At 37.7% G+C, this 17,692-nt stretch overlaps 1 protein-coding gene and 1 long non-coding RNA gene across 4 annotated transcripts in view; one reads left to right on the forward strand and one right to left on the reverse strand.

The window, feature by feature from the left end:
- Positions 1-17,692, reverse strand: part of eys (eyes shut homolog) — a 175,281-nt gene that overhangs the window by 56,366 nt on the left and 101,223 nt on the right. For all 3 annotated transcript variants that reach the window (XM_032540683.1, XM_032540682.1, XM_032540685.1), the window contains 7 exons: positions 16,439-16,563; positions 15,712-15,925; positions 9,679-9,869; positions 9,442-9,533; positions 7,018-7,168; positions 5,937-6,049; positions 5,247-5,509 (listed from right to left, as the gene is read on the reverse strand). In XM_032540683.1, the coding sequence (XP_032396574.1) occupies positions 5,247-5,509; positions 5,937-6,049; positions 7,018-7,168; positions 9,442-9,533; positions 9,679-9,869; positions 15,712-15,925; positions 16,439-16,563 (1,149 nt within the window). The remainder of the gene's footprint in view (positions 1-5,246; positions 5,510-5,936; positions 6,050-7,017; positions 7,169-9,441; positions 9,534-9,678; positions 9,870-15,711; positions 15,926-16,438; positions 16,564-17,692) is intronic.
- LOC116704926 (uncharacterized) overlaps positions 1-17,692 on the forward strand; it is a 20,584-nt gene that overhangs the window by 1,213 nt on the left and 1,679 nt on the right. The window contains exons 2-3 of the long non-coding RNA XR_004335812.1: positions 3,391-3,397; positions 13,014-13,018. This is a non-coding gene — a long non-coding RNA (uncharacterized LOC116704926). The remainder of the gene's footprint in view (positions 1-3,390; positions 3,398-13,013; positions 13,019-17,692) is intronic.

A 17,692-nucleotide genomic window follows, 5' to 3' on the forward strand; every position in this document is an offset into this window, starting at 1 on the left:
TTGTCTTATGCTGAAGAGGAAATGCCTTTAAAATGGGTCTTTCAACAAGAATATGACCCAAAACACATCAGTAAGCGAGCAAAGTCTTTGTTCCAGATGAGCAAGATTGGAGTGGCCAGCCCAAACCTCGGACCTCAATCCCATAGAAGACTTGTAGGGTGACATCAAAAATGCTGTTTCTTAGACAAAACCCAGTATTGCAGAGGAATTATGGAATGTAGTTCAATGGTCCTGGGCTGGAATACCTGTTCACAGGTGCCAGAAGTTGGGTGACTACATGTAACACAGATGTGAAGCAGTTCTCAGAAATAATAATTATGCAACTAAATATTAGTGCAGTGATTCAAACAGCCCAATATTCCCTTTTCTTCACTTTCTGTAAAGGTATAACACAAACTCAATTTTGGTCATGTTTCGATTTAGAATTGAATGTGTAGTGTTCCCAATGCATTGATATTATGGAATTAAAAACTATTCTATGGCTTTTGAGCATTATTCACTTTTTTATACACACTGCTATTATTCTGAACACAACCGAAACAACTGAAAAAATGGCGGTGGTCAATGGCAAAAGACAAACTATTTTCTGGTCCCGATCGACTTGTGCCTTGGATTACATGTATGCTGTTTTTCAAAATAAAAAATGATGTTACATGAATGTCACCATTTGTCACAAGATAGTTAAGTAAAATGCTATGGGACAATACGTAATTAGAAGGGCTACAAGTCACCACGTTTTCCCTTTACTCCATTTGAGCAGCTGCAGCTCTCAACATGAACCGATTTATAATTGATTTTACCTCCTTTGATATTTCTACCTTCGTCTTGGAAGAAGACGGCAAAACTCGACAAGGAGACAGCCATATTTCTCTGGTGAAGTGTATTGTTCGAGAAGAGACAAGAGATGTAGTTCACTAAGGGATCTCACACAAAACCTAATGTTATTCAACTTCTTTACTTGAAATAGTTTATCTCTTGACATGTAAAATTATCTTTTAAATTTACACATATCATTTGTGAAATGCATGGCACAATTTAAACTGGACCAAAAATTGATTATCTGTCATTGACTCAAGGTCAATTTTTAGCCCATGTATTGTGACCTAAAATTGGATATTCAAAGAAGAGAAGACTAGGTGATGCTGCTCTTCAATGTAATTTACTGCCTGCTCTATAAGTCAGACACTACTGGTGGACAGCAAGCGTCAGTCATTCATAATAGCTTATCCTTAAAATGGCCTGCTAGAAAAGGAGCCAAGTTATATAATCAGTAAAAATATCAGCGAGCGGTTGACAATAACGACTCCTCAGTGGCTTGGGGGCTACTAAGCCACAGACTTTGTCCAGTTTAATGATCAGTCACCAGACCAACACCCAAAAAGAGTTTCTGGTTGCACCATTTTTCAAATGGTCATAATCCTGTTATCTTCGTATGTGGGCTCTGACACTTGAATCTGGCTCTTCTCCCGACCAATCAGAGTGAATGACTTTTCAGAGTTGCGCAAAGAGTTAAATGGAGCAGACATGAAAGCAAATACTTGAAATTGCAAAGAGAAAATAAAAAACTGTTACTTTTGTTGTGGAAGGAGCTGTTTCCTTGGACTGAAAATAATGAATCAATCCTGTAATGTTTGTTGGCAATTTCTGAGTAAGGCAGATTGAGCTGGCTCATTTTAAAGGCACCAGCAATTACAGCAAAGACACACTAGATGCTCACAAAAAGAGCTGGCAGCACCTAAGCAGTGTGTTGGCAAAGCAGGAAGTCGACAACCCCTCATCAGGTCCCATTAATGTCAAACACAAAAACAGGAAAATCTCACCCTAAAAACTTATTTTTCTCAACGTTTGAAAACAGCATTTACAGGATTCTTTCTGGTCCTGGTCTATGAAAACATTACCTGCGCTGAGGGGCAATTTATATCTATTTTTATCATTTTGTTTTTCTTTTCAAATAACACACATTGAATAGCATCAGAGTCAATTAACCTCATGTTTTGCAGTTAAATATTGTAATAAAATAAATTTACATAGCAAAAAAGAATATGAGTAATTATTGGGGTTAGATGAGATTGAAGAGGGTAAAGGTAAAAAGAGAATTTAGAAGCAACTAATTTGACAAAGCCAAGTTCTGTAGTTTACACCAAAATATAACTAAATGAGAAAAAGGACACACATTCTTATTAGGATTGATGTCATGGTAAGGTGAAAGTTGCTGAAAAGACATAAATGGGACAAACCTGTTCTCAGCTTATTCCTTTGGCCTACATCACAGCTTCAAATATACGAGAAGTAAGGACATAAGGTAATGAGCCGTAAAAGGAGGTCATGATCAATACAGACCAAGTCTGAATAATTTCCTGCCTCACTGGTTTCCTTTTTTTTGCTTAGTTCCATACCTTGCGATAACTAATTTTTGTGATCACTTAGATTTCAATTGAATGCTCACATACTTGACAGAATGTCTTTGGCAAGGTCTATGACCCAATGCGTCTTTTTTAGAGAGATAATTTATCATAGCTCAAAACTCTGACATGGCCACATAAACTGGCTTTATCTTGACAAAACCTGTCTTATGGTTGGCTATTTGATCATGATCAAATACTCACTCAACAACCTGGCACCGGCCGGGATTAGGGTCCAAACACAAGAGACTGAGACTCGCAGATTACACGCTTTCTTATTTACACATAGTAACATACCAACTAAATCTAACTGAGAAACAAGTCTGAAAGCTGCTTTGGATTTACAGTCTTCATGTGATATGAAGAAGAAAATCAATATAATCTTAGTGATTTAACCGATTTGGTGATATCGTAGATGTGTGTAGACATTCTGTGTGTCTGAGATAGGCTTGTAAATCAGTTCCAGTAATACATTTGACAGAATAAAACCTGACATTTTAGCTACGAAGGGGAGTTACAAACTTTGCTGTGCATGTCAATTTTATTGCCAATCCCAGTTGTAGTATCGCATATTCAGTTAGTGGTATATAGCCTAAAAAACTCACTGTATGCCACCTGCTCAGCACCAAACTGAAAACAGACATAGTTAGCGACTAGCTGGTGAACATAGTGAAGTATTTAGCAGCTAAAAAAACGGATAGTTTTCTCATGAGCTGGTGGACACAAAAAATACAGAGCTAAAAGAGAGTTAGCTAACATTGGAGACAACTTTTAATCAAATGATAAAATCAAAGAGACAAAAAGGTCCACATCATTAGTCACTGGGTAGAAGGACGCATCTATATTCTCACTTATTCTTTTCTTATGTCTAGTCTTAATTCAATAAGATGTGAAGACAAGGCTGTCGCCAAGCAAAGTCGCTGTAGCACATTTTCACAGACTTTGTCAGCATGTAAACAGCCTCTGGACTCCCTCTGCCTGCTATCAGAACTAGTGTTGCAAAGCACATCGCTGGATGAGTGTTCATATGAGATTGCAGCCTGTTAACCTGAGAGACTGAACTGCTTTTGAGGCAGAGCAAATCCTCAAACTCAGCAGAAATTATTCTAAAAGGGCAGTGCTAGTATTTAAAGGAAAAGTTTATGAGTGTGACAAGTTGAGGGATTAGCAGGAACCTACTTTATGGTATGGAAAAGGCTGGGTGAAAGTCACTTTTATGATTGATTTTTAAAAAATTGTGAGAATGTAGAACACATGATTCATTGCATAGGTATGGTGGAGGGAATGTAAGGCATATATTGCATTAGTGTGCATTATAACATCACATAGTCAGGTCATTATGCATCTTTGGCATATCAGGTTTAATTTCCAATGAGTAAAGTAAGCTTACACATTGTCACACAGGCAATATGTCAATGGAAAGGGTTAATGTGCTGTGATTATGTTTTGTGGCACACTATAATTACCTGAAAGGTAAAATGGTGAGAAAAAAAGAATGAATACATGAGTGAATGAATCAATGAAGGACTCATTTTCATTATTAACAACTGGCTGCTAAGAAGTTGGCCAAAGCTTATTTAATAATTGGCTTAGCAAAGCAGAATCTCTGTCATGTAAGCATCACATAACACTCTCCCACGGGAAAAACAAAAGATAGTGAAATCCTTAAAATAGCACCATTTTGTTACAGTGCCTGAAGAGACAAATAACATTTCACTAGATTAATTAAACACCTGTAAATTTGCATATTTAGAACACATGGCAGAGTTGTCAAATAATGGTGTAAGATGCACACAGGCTGCTTGAACCATGTCACTGGCTGTTAAAATTAGCTTTGGGCGGCCTTCTGTCAGATTTCCGTGTATTCTGTAAATACAAGATTATGCTATCAGCCTCTATCACGTTCAGGGGTTGGAAAGGTGATGATCAATCTAGATTTCATTGCTGAAACTCTCTAAAATTCTAATAAGTATTGCCTTCACTTACCATATTCCCAAGGGTAAAAATGTATAGCACATATGCTCCTTGATTAAAAGCCATGACTGACAGCATTGTGAGTGCAATGCTCTATGAGTTGCAGAGACAGAGAGAAGCTTTCCGTTATGTTACGTTCCTAGTTATGAATGCTGAACTACGATTGGTCAATCACTGTATGGGGGGGGGGGCATTACATGTACCTAAATCCTCCTACTGTACATAGCGAGACAGGTAAAAGACAGATAATCAAGCACACAAAAAATGATTTACATTGTTAATGTTACTGCTGTTGACAGAGAATTACCACAACTGCAAAATATACAAGAGGCTATTTCCTACATACCATGCATAACTAGAGAAGTAGCTACATTATAAGTGCAATGAGAAGAAATCTGCAAAGGAAATACTTTTTAGTATGTGTGGCTAGTAATGCTGTCTCCTTAGCATCGGAAGTGTCGGAGCAGTTGGTACAAAATAAATATTTTTGGTGGGGACAGGGGTGGGAGCTCTAGCTGCATGTTGAGCAAGTGCTGCAAGGTCGTTTTCTCATTCTCAATAAGCGTTGGAGGTGAACATGGACACACAGCGATGGTTCAAGCTGCTTATAGGGATCTTTCATTTCATTAATCATATCCTGAATAATTCACATCGCTCAAAATTCTTAATGCAGCTCACTCTATTCTCCCTCATAGTGAAACCTATTAGCCAAAGAGGCTCAGCATATATTAACCAACATAATTTGTTGGCTGGCTCTTCATGATACCACTATGGAGGTCACAGTACAGTAGGTTTTAAGCTTTCACTGCCTGTGTGTGTGTGTGTGTGTGTGTGTATATAAACTGGCGAAAAAAAACTGTCCAAGCCTACCTTTCTCACAATAAGCTCCAGTAAAATGAAGCGGGCAGTGACAGGAAGGCAGAGCTCCACTAGACAGCTGCAGCCAATGACATGTTCCTCCGTTGTGGCAAAGATCGTCCCGGCAAACTTGAGGTCCATGCAGAGGAGGTTTTGGTGTTTGTGAGGGAGCTGCCATTGTTGTTGTTGTTGTGTTCACAGTGTCAGGGGGGGTTGATTGAGTTGTCAAACTTGAAGAACTTGTTGTTGAGGCTTCGATGGCATACAAAGTATCTCTGTACAATTGGGCAAAAGTTTTAGTCGTTTGAGTGGGCACAAAGTCCATTTAACATTAGAATGGTTTGCTTTTAAGGCTAAAGATATGAACTACATTCATGTGCAGCTAAATGTACACATTCATTTAGGGGGAATGTAAAGTGCAGTCATTTACCAAGTAGACAGATTTTTGAGTACAATCCCAGGCAGAGAGGAAAACTCAAGAGTTATTTATCACAATAAGTGGTCAGATTTCCCCCACTGCATCAGATAGAGCAACATGTTACTACTGGTGTTTGTTATAATTTATTATCCAAGTATCAAAAATATTAAAACGTAAATGTGTTTATGTGTTGGGGAGGTTTGTTTTTTGTGTAAACCCAGGAAAACTATGCAACATGTTGTGTTAAAATGAGACAATATCAAGATTTTCTTTTTTAATTTTACCTGCATTGGTCTATGTTGCTGCCGGCGATAGCATCAGATGTGTAAAAGCTCCTGAGTTTATTAATTTTAATTATTTCAATGCAGCCAGTATAGTTGTGGAAAGGTTTCGCTCTCTAATGGAAAAAACAACAAAGTTTTAATTAGACAATTGATTGTTTTAGCAGTCCTATCTTATCTTTAACAGTTTTTTTCATTAATATGTAATTTTAACAATATACTGTATATTTCATATATATTATAATATTCTATATTAAGTTTACACACCCATGCTAAAGTTGACTAAAAAGAGTAATAAAAAAACATCTTTTGGAAATGGATCTTAATGTCTTTATTCAAATCAAATAGCAAAAATCCAACCTTTAAGAACAACAATTTTTTTTTATGAATGAATAATGTATTGTAAATAAATAAATGCTCTTCCTTAAAGTACAGGACGCATAAATATACACACCTCTATGTTAAATTCCCATAGAGGCAGGAAGATTTTTATTTTTAAGGCCAGTTATTTCATGGATCCAAGATGATAGAGTTCCCTTGGCCTTTGGAATTAAAATAGCCCCACATCATCACATACCCTTCACCATACCTAGAGATTGTCATGGTTTTATTTCAGTTAGCCTAATAGCTGGTTTAATTTACATTGACAGATGATCTTGTGGAAAGATGTGGGGCTATTTTAATTCCAAAAACCAAGGCAACGTCATCAGGATGCATGGTATCCTGGATCCATGAAATAACTGGCCTTTAAAAATAACAATCTGCCTGCCTCTATGGGAATTTAACAAATGGGTGTTTATACTTATGCTCTCTGTATTTTTAGGAAGAACACTTATTTATTCACGATACATTATTCCTTCACAAAAAAAATTGGTGTCCTTAAAGGTTGGATTTTTCCTTTTATTTTTCTTTTTTTTTAACTAAGGCATAAAGACCCATTTCCCAAGGATTTTTTTTTATTCCTCTTTTTAGTCAGCTTTAGCATGGGTGTGTAAACCATGCATACAATACAGTGCAAGCCACTGTATGTATAAGAGCATTATGATTTCAGCAGGTAAACTACTCAGGACTTCTTCAGTCTTACCTGATTGGATACATATTGTTGTGGCAGACCACCTGTGAAGATGTGGTTCGTCCTTTGCATGATGTGTCCCAACCAGTAATTACTTGCTGTACTTTTGATCTGCTCATGACCAGAAAGAGTTAGTTCTGCCTCACACGGGGTCAGGTGTTGTCTATAAAAGAATGTACAGCAAGCACAGGTACACTAGTTGTAGTAACTTAAAAGTTTTCAGCATGCAATTTGGTGAAGAGTGGGGATGTACAAGGGGTCTTCAGTTAATATTTTCAGATATTCACAAACCCTTTCCCAAAAACATCTGTATTTCTGTAAATCAAAAAGGAAGGAACTTTTGTTGCTTTGATGAGAAAATAAATGTTTTGTCAACTTCCTCTTGCAGATAACATGGAATTTCAAAATCCTATTATATAACAGTGGTCTGAGAGTGAAATATTAAATGCTGAGATGTAAAATACTGTTTGTAATTGACACAGACATTCGTAGATTGCAAAAACTAATTCTCCACTTTGAAACAACAGGGGAGTGCAGATAATTACCTAAGTGCAGATTCTGAACTAACCATCTGCAGCTTGAGGGTACTCTGGCCACGGATGCACAGTATCCTCTCTAGTGTCTCCTGATACCCCTTGTTCCCTGAGAGGAAGTTAGGAGGTCCACAAAGCAATCTAGTCTGATTTGTTAAGCCTGTACTTTGCAGGCTGTTGCATATGCCGGCTAAACACTCAGGGCACTAACTCCGAGCTGCATAAGTCCTTCCTCTAGAGCCAGCGTGGAGAAGCGGTTAATTTAGAAGCAGTCTGCCAGAGCGGCCTGGCCAGCAGCCAGAGGGCACTGTGCTCACTGTCCTTGAGAAGTCAGCCCCACTGGGTTTCTATTTAACATATTGAAAAGCGTCTTTGACGGGAAGATATATTAAAAGTCTATAATGAGTAAGGCGGTGACGTTGAGGATAGCCGCGGTGTTGTAGCTCTGGGTCAAATCAGACAAAGATGGACGGACTCGGCCATCAGACAATTACAAAGAATTTGCTTTGTGACACCAGGAACCATTTTTCCATACTCCCAACCCTCTAGTTATGACAGCTCTCTTTCTTACAATGTCTCTAAGGGGTTGGTACGGAACATTATGATTGATTCATACTGCTGTTTTATTTTTATTGCAGAAAAAAAAACAGGGGTGGGGCGTTGCAGCCCCTTAAACCTGATAGGCCTTTCTAGCTGCACTTGCATATTTAGGGCAGTGCAGCTTTCTGCCAAGAAGCACGAGGCAACCTTCCCAATCAGCTTTGTTTCCACAGGAGATCATTTGCTCACCTTTGGCACAGTATGTTCATAATCACCTTTAGTAGCTTGCTGTATTAGCTGCACCTTGTATCTGTGCTTATCTATCTTAAAATTTCATCTTCAGAAAAACTTCATAAATGTCCTTCTCAGTCTCTTAATCTCAGTCCTTTGGATCAATCTAAAGAAACGGAAGATTATTTTACAAATTATTAACTCTGCCTGAACAGAACTTCTGCAACAAAAAAAAAGATATGGGCTCTCTGCAACACTGAAAAAAATCTCTACACACTCCTCTCAAATGCAAGGTAAACTGATTTGATATGAGTTAATCATTAGCCACTTTGTTTCAGCTTCCAGCTCATACATAATACACTTTGTGTCTTGAAACTGAACCACAATCTTCCTCACGTCAAAATATAATGGAGAGGGCTGGCAGCAAGATTGTGCTTCGGAACAATATAACTAAAGGGGCCACAGCCTCACATTAAATCATTTAAACATTGATTTTGTGCTAGGCTCTTGCTTGTTAATCTTTTCGTAATGAAAAACTGCAAATGAAGACTTTAGAACAGCCAATAAAACATGGTCAGTGATCACTAATGCATTTTAATAGGCACATTCTGACGTTTGCTTTAGTTCTTTAAAATGTAAGCCCATTTGCTCATTCGTAATAACATCTAAATTCTCAGGCTGGTGATTCCTGCCAATTATGTATCTTCCCCCGGTATTAGTTACAGCCCTTCTCTGAAGAAAATGTCTGCCACACTTGAAATGAGTGGATAACTAGGGATCAAGCTAATACCACCTGAAGTGCTAACACTATTTGAACACAACTTGTATATTACTGAGACCTTCTGTAAGTAGCTTATCGTGAATGTGCCTCTTTTTTTCTTTATAGAAATTATGTTCTTGCCTGAAGCACATACATAACACACTGCATCTGGGTTGATGTGTTTGTTAATACAACCTGTGAATTCAAGCTGTAAAATGTGATCAATCAATCTCATTTACTTCTGATAGAACATGCTTTTTTCTCACATTCCATCAGCATAGCTTTTTCTATAAATGGAATATTAATTGACTACAACACAGAATCTTCACACCTAGATTCAAAAGGTTGATATATATTTAACAAAGAACATACCTGATATTAACAATGTGAACCTTCCCATCATCAACATGAATTAAAGTACTGATCCGTGTAACCGCTTCCTCTTTGTTACAGCAAAATACATACTGAAACAGAGAGAGTGTAAAGAGGTTTTACTGCTCTATGAGCTGTATAAATTGGCCGTGTGATAGCAGTCTTTCATGGGCAAATATAAGAAAAATTGATGTTGTGTCTAGAAGACTGAACTATAGTATATAACTTGAGTATTACCTGCAAGATTCCATCCAGGATGAAGAGTTTCAAAAAAAATAAATCACCGTTAGTGGGTCCTTGGTCCACATAAAGTATGGTTCCCTGGGCCACTTGAGTCTGAAATCTCACAGTGATGTTGTTGAATGTGCTGAGTTGAATTCCCTCAAACTCCAGGTAAGAATTCCCAAAGTACTGAATGTAGCTTGAAACTGGGAAACAAAAAAATATAGAAAGGTGAAATGGGGGAAAAGTGTAAACAAAAGCAAGACACAGTGCAGTTTATGCATCTAACTGTCAATTCTGCTGAGATTCGCTATTGATCCCTGAAAAAGGGAATTCAACTTTTCACATGCTTCCTCCACAGGGAGGTCAGTGCACAGGGTGAGATACATAACATCAACCTCAGAAGTAATGGAGACTCTTGAATGAAGTCTGGCTAAGGACACCTCAGCAAGACAGATGCTTGTTGCCAATGGACCTTTTTCACGGCAGACATGTTGACATGTTATAGTAGGAAAAGCACAGGCATATTCAAAACCATTAATGATGGCTGCATTCCCCTTAGAAGAGGCCCTGGTATTTTGCATACTGACTCACTGAACTAGATTACTGGGACTCTTGATAGAATTGAGCCATTGTTAAGGTTATCAATTTCAGCTGTGCTTTTCTTACTATGATAGGTCAAAAGGTCTACAGTGAAAAAGGTCTAAGGGGCTTGAACATGGAGTTTTTGGTTTAGTTATTCTGTGGTTGCACACACTACTGCATGTTGCTGCAATAGATTCAAGATGTTTATCTATTCGTCATATGCACAGTAAAGACAACTTACACCATGCAATGGAAAGCTTGCTCTGCCTGTCTTCCTTACACAACAAAGAAAAAAGGAGAATAAGAAAATAAAGCTTAAACAAAAAATAAAATAGTTGTAATAAATAGTTTTACATTTAAATGTGACCTGTTTCCATCATATAACCTTGGCAACATGGATGGAATACATCAGCACAGCACAGGCATTTAGTGTGGGAAGGAAAAAAATTTGATAATTATTATTTTTGAAAGCAGAAAAAAAGGCTTTCAGGGCTCGGGTAGCATCACAGTTTTTTTTCTTTTGCACACTGTACAGGCATACTGTAAGTCTTATTTGCCAAAAAGCTGTGAAGCATGCAAATGGCCCTATATTAGGCAAGAGAGGAGTCTTGGCTGAAATGAAGGTATTCATACAAGTTTATTACATGCCTCATTTTATAGTGGAATAACTTGGCTTTTATCATCCATGAGAATGGACAATTATGGGATATTTCAGTAAAAGTTCCACTGCCCACCAGCTTATTGGGGGTAGTGACGCAGACAAACTTAAAAGACTGCAATTGGAGGCAAGCATTAGGGTTGCTCATGCTCAATATATTTCTCATTTGAAGGAAGTGGTGCAATTTGTTGCAGAAAAGTCAAACCAGAGAGCCTGTTAAAATTAAAAGCATTCCTCGATGCACCTGTCTCATGCTCTGTCTGTTCTTGTCTGAAAAATACAATCATTACACTAGAGGAATCAGTAAAGCTCCTTTAAAGTTGTTGCCATGATTAATCGGGCAGCCGCGAGTGAGACCTTTATCAATATTTGTTACACGTCAAGTCCTAATAGGCCAAACCCCCTTTGATCTGACAGTGGGCCCCTTAGGGCATTTGGCAAACAAGCTAACCTAACTACCCACACTTTCTCCAAAGAGCAATATGACCAATACCCGGCGGGAAATCCTCTGACAAAAAAAGGAGAATTATTGGACGCAGACCTACTGTGATCTGTGAGTTAATGAGTATAAATGCACACAGCAACAACGTTGTGCTGTCTACTGCTTCACTCCTGACAATGGGGTTTGCCAATGCTGATGATGGAAAATTACCCCTCAGAGAGAAAGCTATTCATTCATTTTAAAGCCTTGTTTAGTCTGATGTAGTCTTTGATGCAGTCTGAGGCTGCTGCCAGGAGGCAGTATCACACCTCATTAGAAGTTAGCTTCAGTCTTTCCTCTACAGGTCTCTTGATTTTACCGCTACCATAGATTCTCATACCAGAATGTCTTATCCACATCTCTAATAACTAGTTGGGCTAAATCATACTTCCGCGCAAACACAGCCCTGTGGAGAAAGGTCTGGCAACGTGAGACTAGGTGTAATCTCAATGAACACATTTTTGTACAATTGTAACTGTATCCTAATTTGTTTTTACTTTTACAATCACTATTTTCTTTACTGCTTTAAGAGGGAAAAAAATGGCTAACATAATGCTGACCAAGGAGTTTGTCACTACTGTACTCTGTTCAAAAACTTTTATAGTTTCAATGGGGGAAAAAAGTAATCACAGTGGAAATATTCCTTGATATAAATCTTTCGGATCATTTTTAATTAGAACCAGTCTTAATACATAATCCATTAAAGAGGTAAGAAAAATTGATATTAGTCTTATTTAATGTAACTTAGAAAGGTGGAGCACAATGTTGCAGCACAGACCGCATGCAGATGTCAGAAAGCACAACATATTCCACTAGAAAAAATAAATTTGGAGAAATGTGGACTTATGAAGATAGACTTTGGGCGGCGAGATTTAATTGATACAGACTCAATGTCCCATTTATAAAAAAAAAAAGGCAGGACATAAGGCCTATTTCATCCCTGATTTATGAGGTATGGTAATAGACTAACTGATTGAACTTGTCACAGGACAGAGATAAAATACTGCTGAGGACCATTCTTGGACACTTGCAATTTCAGAGCCCTGAGGGAAGCCAAAAGGTCATTCTGTACTGTACCTACAAAACTGGCAGAAAATGTCTTTAATTCAAGATATTTGATGTAAGAAGATTTAGTTGAATATTATTATACTGCTGACATACACAGAGGAATAAACCCCTAAATATAATATGGCTTTTTTCTAAGCATATCCTTTTTGTCTGGTTTTAAAAATAACAGATGAAATGACTCCAAAACACTGCATAGACAGTTACTGTACAAGAGCACAGAGGCCATAAACTGCAGCTGAAGTGACAAAATTAGACACTGCTTTTTCCATCTCGCGGAGCCTTTTCTCATGAATATTCATAACTGTGCACATCATGCGGGCGCCATCATGACTCACTTGCAAAGTTGTGTCCCTGAATATATCGAAATGGTTATAGGCAAACTATTTAGGAACTGTCAACTCAATCATAAACAAACATGCTAACAAAAATTAGTGCTTCACAAAACAAATGCATACATGTAAATGTGAAGTTCACAAAGGTGGCTGCCATGAAACAGGTGCTGCATGCTTGAAAGGACCCTCTGGCTAACCTCTTACTCATCAAGTTGATTTTGAGAAGCTTAAGTAATTTCATTTCGGCTACACGTGGCAGCAAAAGATAACAGCTTCACCTGTGCTGTGGTGATCACTCCAAGGAAAGTCAACCAAATCGTGGCTTAGCTGCAGTAAGCCTCCCTCCACCAGCAGTGTCCTCTCTAGATTCCCATCAGCTCTCATATTGTAAAGCTAAAATGTTGTGGAGCTCAGCATTGAAAGTATAGTGATGGCAAAAAAAAACCCCGAAAACAATCATCTCAATCAGTGGAATAAGGTTTCTTTTTGTAGCTACTAGTTTTGGTGAACTGAACCAAATTCATTTTTTACTTCAAACTTTAATTTTTAATAGTACCCGGTCAGAATAACATATTAACTAGCCCTTCTATGTTTAAATTTCCATTGACTTGGTATTTATCAAAGGTTGTGGAGCACTCTTAGGTTTAAAGGAGCACTGTCTGAGTCTATTTCAAGCAGCACCAGGGGCACTGCATGTGTTTAGATTGTGACCTAGTTAGATAAACTCGTGAGTTTCTGGGTCCTCTTACTTATTTACTATGCACGTATATGTGAATGTGTGAAGATATGTTTTGGTGTGTAGATGCTTGGGTATGTTTTTCTTTCTTGTGTCTATATTTAACCCTCTCCAAACCAATGCAATATGTACTGGATGAGAGCTGGATCAGCTGCAGCGGGGCAGACTCCATTATGTTTGGCCCACAGTGATTTTCAGAGTGTCTCAATGAATTGTTTCAAGCTCGTCTGTGTTCAATTGGTCTGTTTTACAGCTCTGTGAACAGTTTCAAAGGTAGACAGACCTCATCTGTCAAGGAGTACCAATCTGCCCAGTGCTCCGAATTCCTCCTCTCACATAGATGACTGAATCCAATACCAATAACGTAGAACATATTGTGTCCTGTGTCTTTATTTTAGAGTTAAAGGATATAAAGCCAAATACTGATTGGACTTATTGCGCTTTCAAATTCTTGTTCTCGAATAGAAATAGAAAATGCACTTTAGTGGCCAATACAACATTATATTTTAACAGGATTTTCTTTCACCACAGCTGCAAAAACTACAGCAATCTCTCAATCAAACCTAATACATCATCGCCCGCTCCGTTCCAAAGGCTCTAAAATCCCATTTGGAGTACCAGCACAGTGGGAGTCTTCTCTCATTCGAAACTGGCAAACCTTGTGCCACAAATACAGTATATTTGTGGGAAGGACAAGGTAAGGATAGCTTTGTAATTTGTAAAATATATATGTATATATTTACACACACACACACACACACACACACACACACACACACACACACACAAAAACCAAAAACACACACCACCACACACAAACACACACACACACACCACACACACACACACACACACACACACACACACTCTACTGGTCAAAAGTTGGGTTCACTTTGAAATTTCCATTGCACTCCAGTATAGATAGAATACCAGCTGAGATAGTTGCATTGTTTTTTTTAACCAGGGCAGCAGTTTTCAGATTACATTGTGCGCTTAAATAATTGCAAAAGGGTTCTCCAATGTTCTGTCAGTTACCTTTTTAAAATGATATCAGATTAGTAAACAAAATGTACCTTTAGAACATTGGATGAATGGTTGCTGATGATGGGCAATGTAGATATTGCATTAAAGATCAGCCACCGACTCAGATCAGCTGGTATTCTGTCTATAATGGAGTGGAATGGAAATTTGTAAGCAAAACTTTTGACCGGTAGTGTTTATTTCCATCCCTGGGCCACCTTCAGTGATAATTGATTGGTGTAGTGGCTTTCACTTTTCTTGCACACATAATGTAAATAGAAGCAATAGCATACTGTAGTAATTGGAGCTTCATTGAATGACTTGATTGAGAAACATTTATGTTGCCATGTTATTCATAATCATATTGATCTAAAGTTTGTCCTCATAAAGGAAACTTATCAAAAGTATGTAGAAACATCCTAAACACAGTTCAAAAATGAGAAACTAATTTGAATTCATGCGAAATTTAAACTTCTTAAATGTATGCAGCCTTTGAAGTTCTACACGTCTTTCACAATTAGGAACTGAGCTAAACTGCATTTAAGTCTGCTTAAAAGAGAGCATTAGGATACTACTGCATTCTGTACATGCCCAGGGGTGGAAAAGTATTTAGATCATTTACTTAAAGAGATTTTTTACTGGTTAAAATCCAGCTCTGTGTCATCTTAGTGCCATGTGATGCAAAACAACATCAAACCGCAAAACAACCAGCGGATTGTAGCAGCTCTCAAAGCACCAAAGGCAGCACCAAAAAGGGAAGCCACACATAGTTCCTCCGCACACAATACCCACACTAAAATGACACAGAGCTAGTTTAAAATCGGGAAAGTATTCCTTTAAGTAAACAGTGTAAGAATACTCCATTTTAAATAAAATCATCTTACAGATATTTAATATAATCAAAAAAAACAGTGATAAAAAAAGTATCAAAAGTTAAACGACTCAATCCAGAGAAAAGAAGTGTTATGAGTATGCTGTAAAAATGTGTAAGCAACATTTTATTGTTGACGATGGATAAGGTGGAGCTACTTGTAGGTTATCTACTACAGATACAAGTAGTTAGTTATGTTTTTTTAAAATGTAAAATCCCAATCTGAAAAGTAACTTTAGCATTAAATGGATATACCCAACTGCATGCGCTTACATGCATGGACAGTGTGCTGTGTACCTGTGGATTGCTCAGCTGTGGATGTCGTGTTGAGTGTTGGCGTTGGCACCCTGCTTGTGGAGCCGCGAGTGGTGTTCTTGACTACAGTCACCAAGGGAACAGCATCCGTAACAGGAGGCAGGCAGCTGACCTTGTTGATGCCATCTACACAAGAAAATGCTTCTGGACATGGATTCAACAGGCAATCATCATAGTTGCGCTCACAGTTCCTCCCCTGTGTATGGAAAATAAACAGCCTTCAGATGTGTCCTCTGCGATGCTAAATGGGATATAAAGTTTACAGCTTGAATAATTAAGTTAGCATTAAGTAAGGAACATAAGATTATGTAACAAAAATAAGGCTTAAAAAAACTACAGTAAAACCAATTTGATGGAAGATAGTTTCTGACTACTGACAACTCAAATTTAGATTTTAATTTTAACGTGCAACCTTAAGATAAAAAAAAACAGTTTTGCTGTGTACATTGTTAATATAAAATAGTAGTAGTTGTAATAAAAGAAAAGTTTAGTCCTGCTATTTGAGAGAAAGGCATTTCCTTTACCTGCCTTAAAAAGGGAATAAATAAATTATGTTCAGACTATAAAAAACAAAGAGAAATGGTATGACACATTTTAAAAGTTCAGTAGATTAGTGCCAAAAGAGGACTCAATAGTTGGGTGCAAGAGGGTAAAGGGTAAAAAAAAAAGTAAACATATGGGAGATGGGGAATAAGGTGGGAAGCCTCACCACAAATCCAGGACGACAGAAACAGGTGTAGCCATAGCCTGGATCATTCTGAATGCATATTCCCTGGTTGCAGGGCCGTGGAAGGCACTCATTAATGTCATCCTCACAGTGAAGGCCTGTCCAACCTGCCAGGAACAAAAGCCCACAGAGTGCCGTGGTGAGCCCAGGCTCTCCCACTTCCACCCTCTGAAGTGAATATCAATCAGACTCTCCTACATTGATTTGCTTCTTTTTAGGTTCACACACATACAAAGACAAGAAAAGGCTTTCACTAAAGAGTAAGATGCCACATGCATTTTAATGAGCAGGGGGCTACTATTGTTTTTATCAGTCTTTTTTTAGTACTGTATGACTACAAATTTCTCCCTAGAGGAAAGCGGATGAATTTTGAATGAGGCACAGAAGCTATGCAGGCAATATTGCGTCTGAAGCTATGCAGGTTACCTTCAGTGATGGAATGTAACTACGTATAATTACTCAAGTACTGTACTTGAGTAAACATTTAAAGTAATTGTACTGTACTTGAGTTTTTTCTTTTTATACCTCTTTCTACTTTTACTCCACTACATTTCAGAGGGAAATTTTGTACTTTTAACTCCACTACTTTAATCTGACAGCTTTAGTTACTAGTTACTTTACAAGTAAGTTTATAAAATACATTTTTTATTATACAGTACATTTAAATGAAACTACCCTAGCACTAATGATACTTGGCCAACAAGTACAACTGAAATGAAGTGTTTTAACGCCCACTTTGACGCTCTTTTTTTTAGTGCTTTGTTTGATGCTTTGACAATGTTTTGACGCTTTCAAGGCTTTTTTCATTTTTCTGCATTGAGTACTTTTACTTTAGTACATTTAGTACATTTTTCCGATGACACTTACATAATTTTACTTAAGTAACACTTTCAAAGCAGGACCTTTACTTGTAACAGAGTATTTTCAGTGTGGTATTAGTATTTTTCTTTGTAAAGGATCTGAATACTTCTTTCTCCACTGGTTACTGGGCACAGTGAAGTGTTCCTATTCACATATGTCTTGCCATGACATTGTCTTAGTAATCTTATTCTTGAGCCACAAAGGTTTCCTGTAACAAGTCTTAATAAAGGAAAAAAATACTTTAGTTGCCTCATTTCAAAGTAAACTGAGAGAATTCAAGTCTGGAAATTTGACCAAGAACTTAAACAATGAGTCTCAATGAGTTATGCTTTTTGGGGTCTTTTGGCCCTGATGTTGTCATATGTAACCCTTTCC

The sequence above is a fragment of the Etheostoma spectabile genome, chromosome 17, assembly GCF_008692095.1.
Source record: "Etheostoma spectabile isolate EspeVRDwgs_2016 chromosome 17, UIUC_Espe_1.0, whole genome shotgun sequence".
NCBI classification, from domain to species: domain Eukaryota; kingdom Metazoa; phylum Chordata; class Actinopteri; order Perciformes; family Percidae; genus Etheostoma; species Etheostoma spectabile.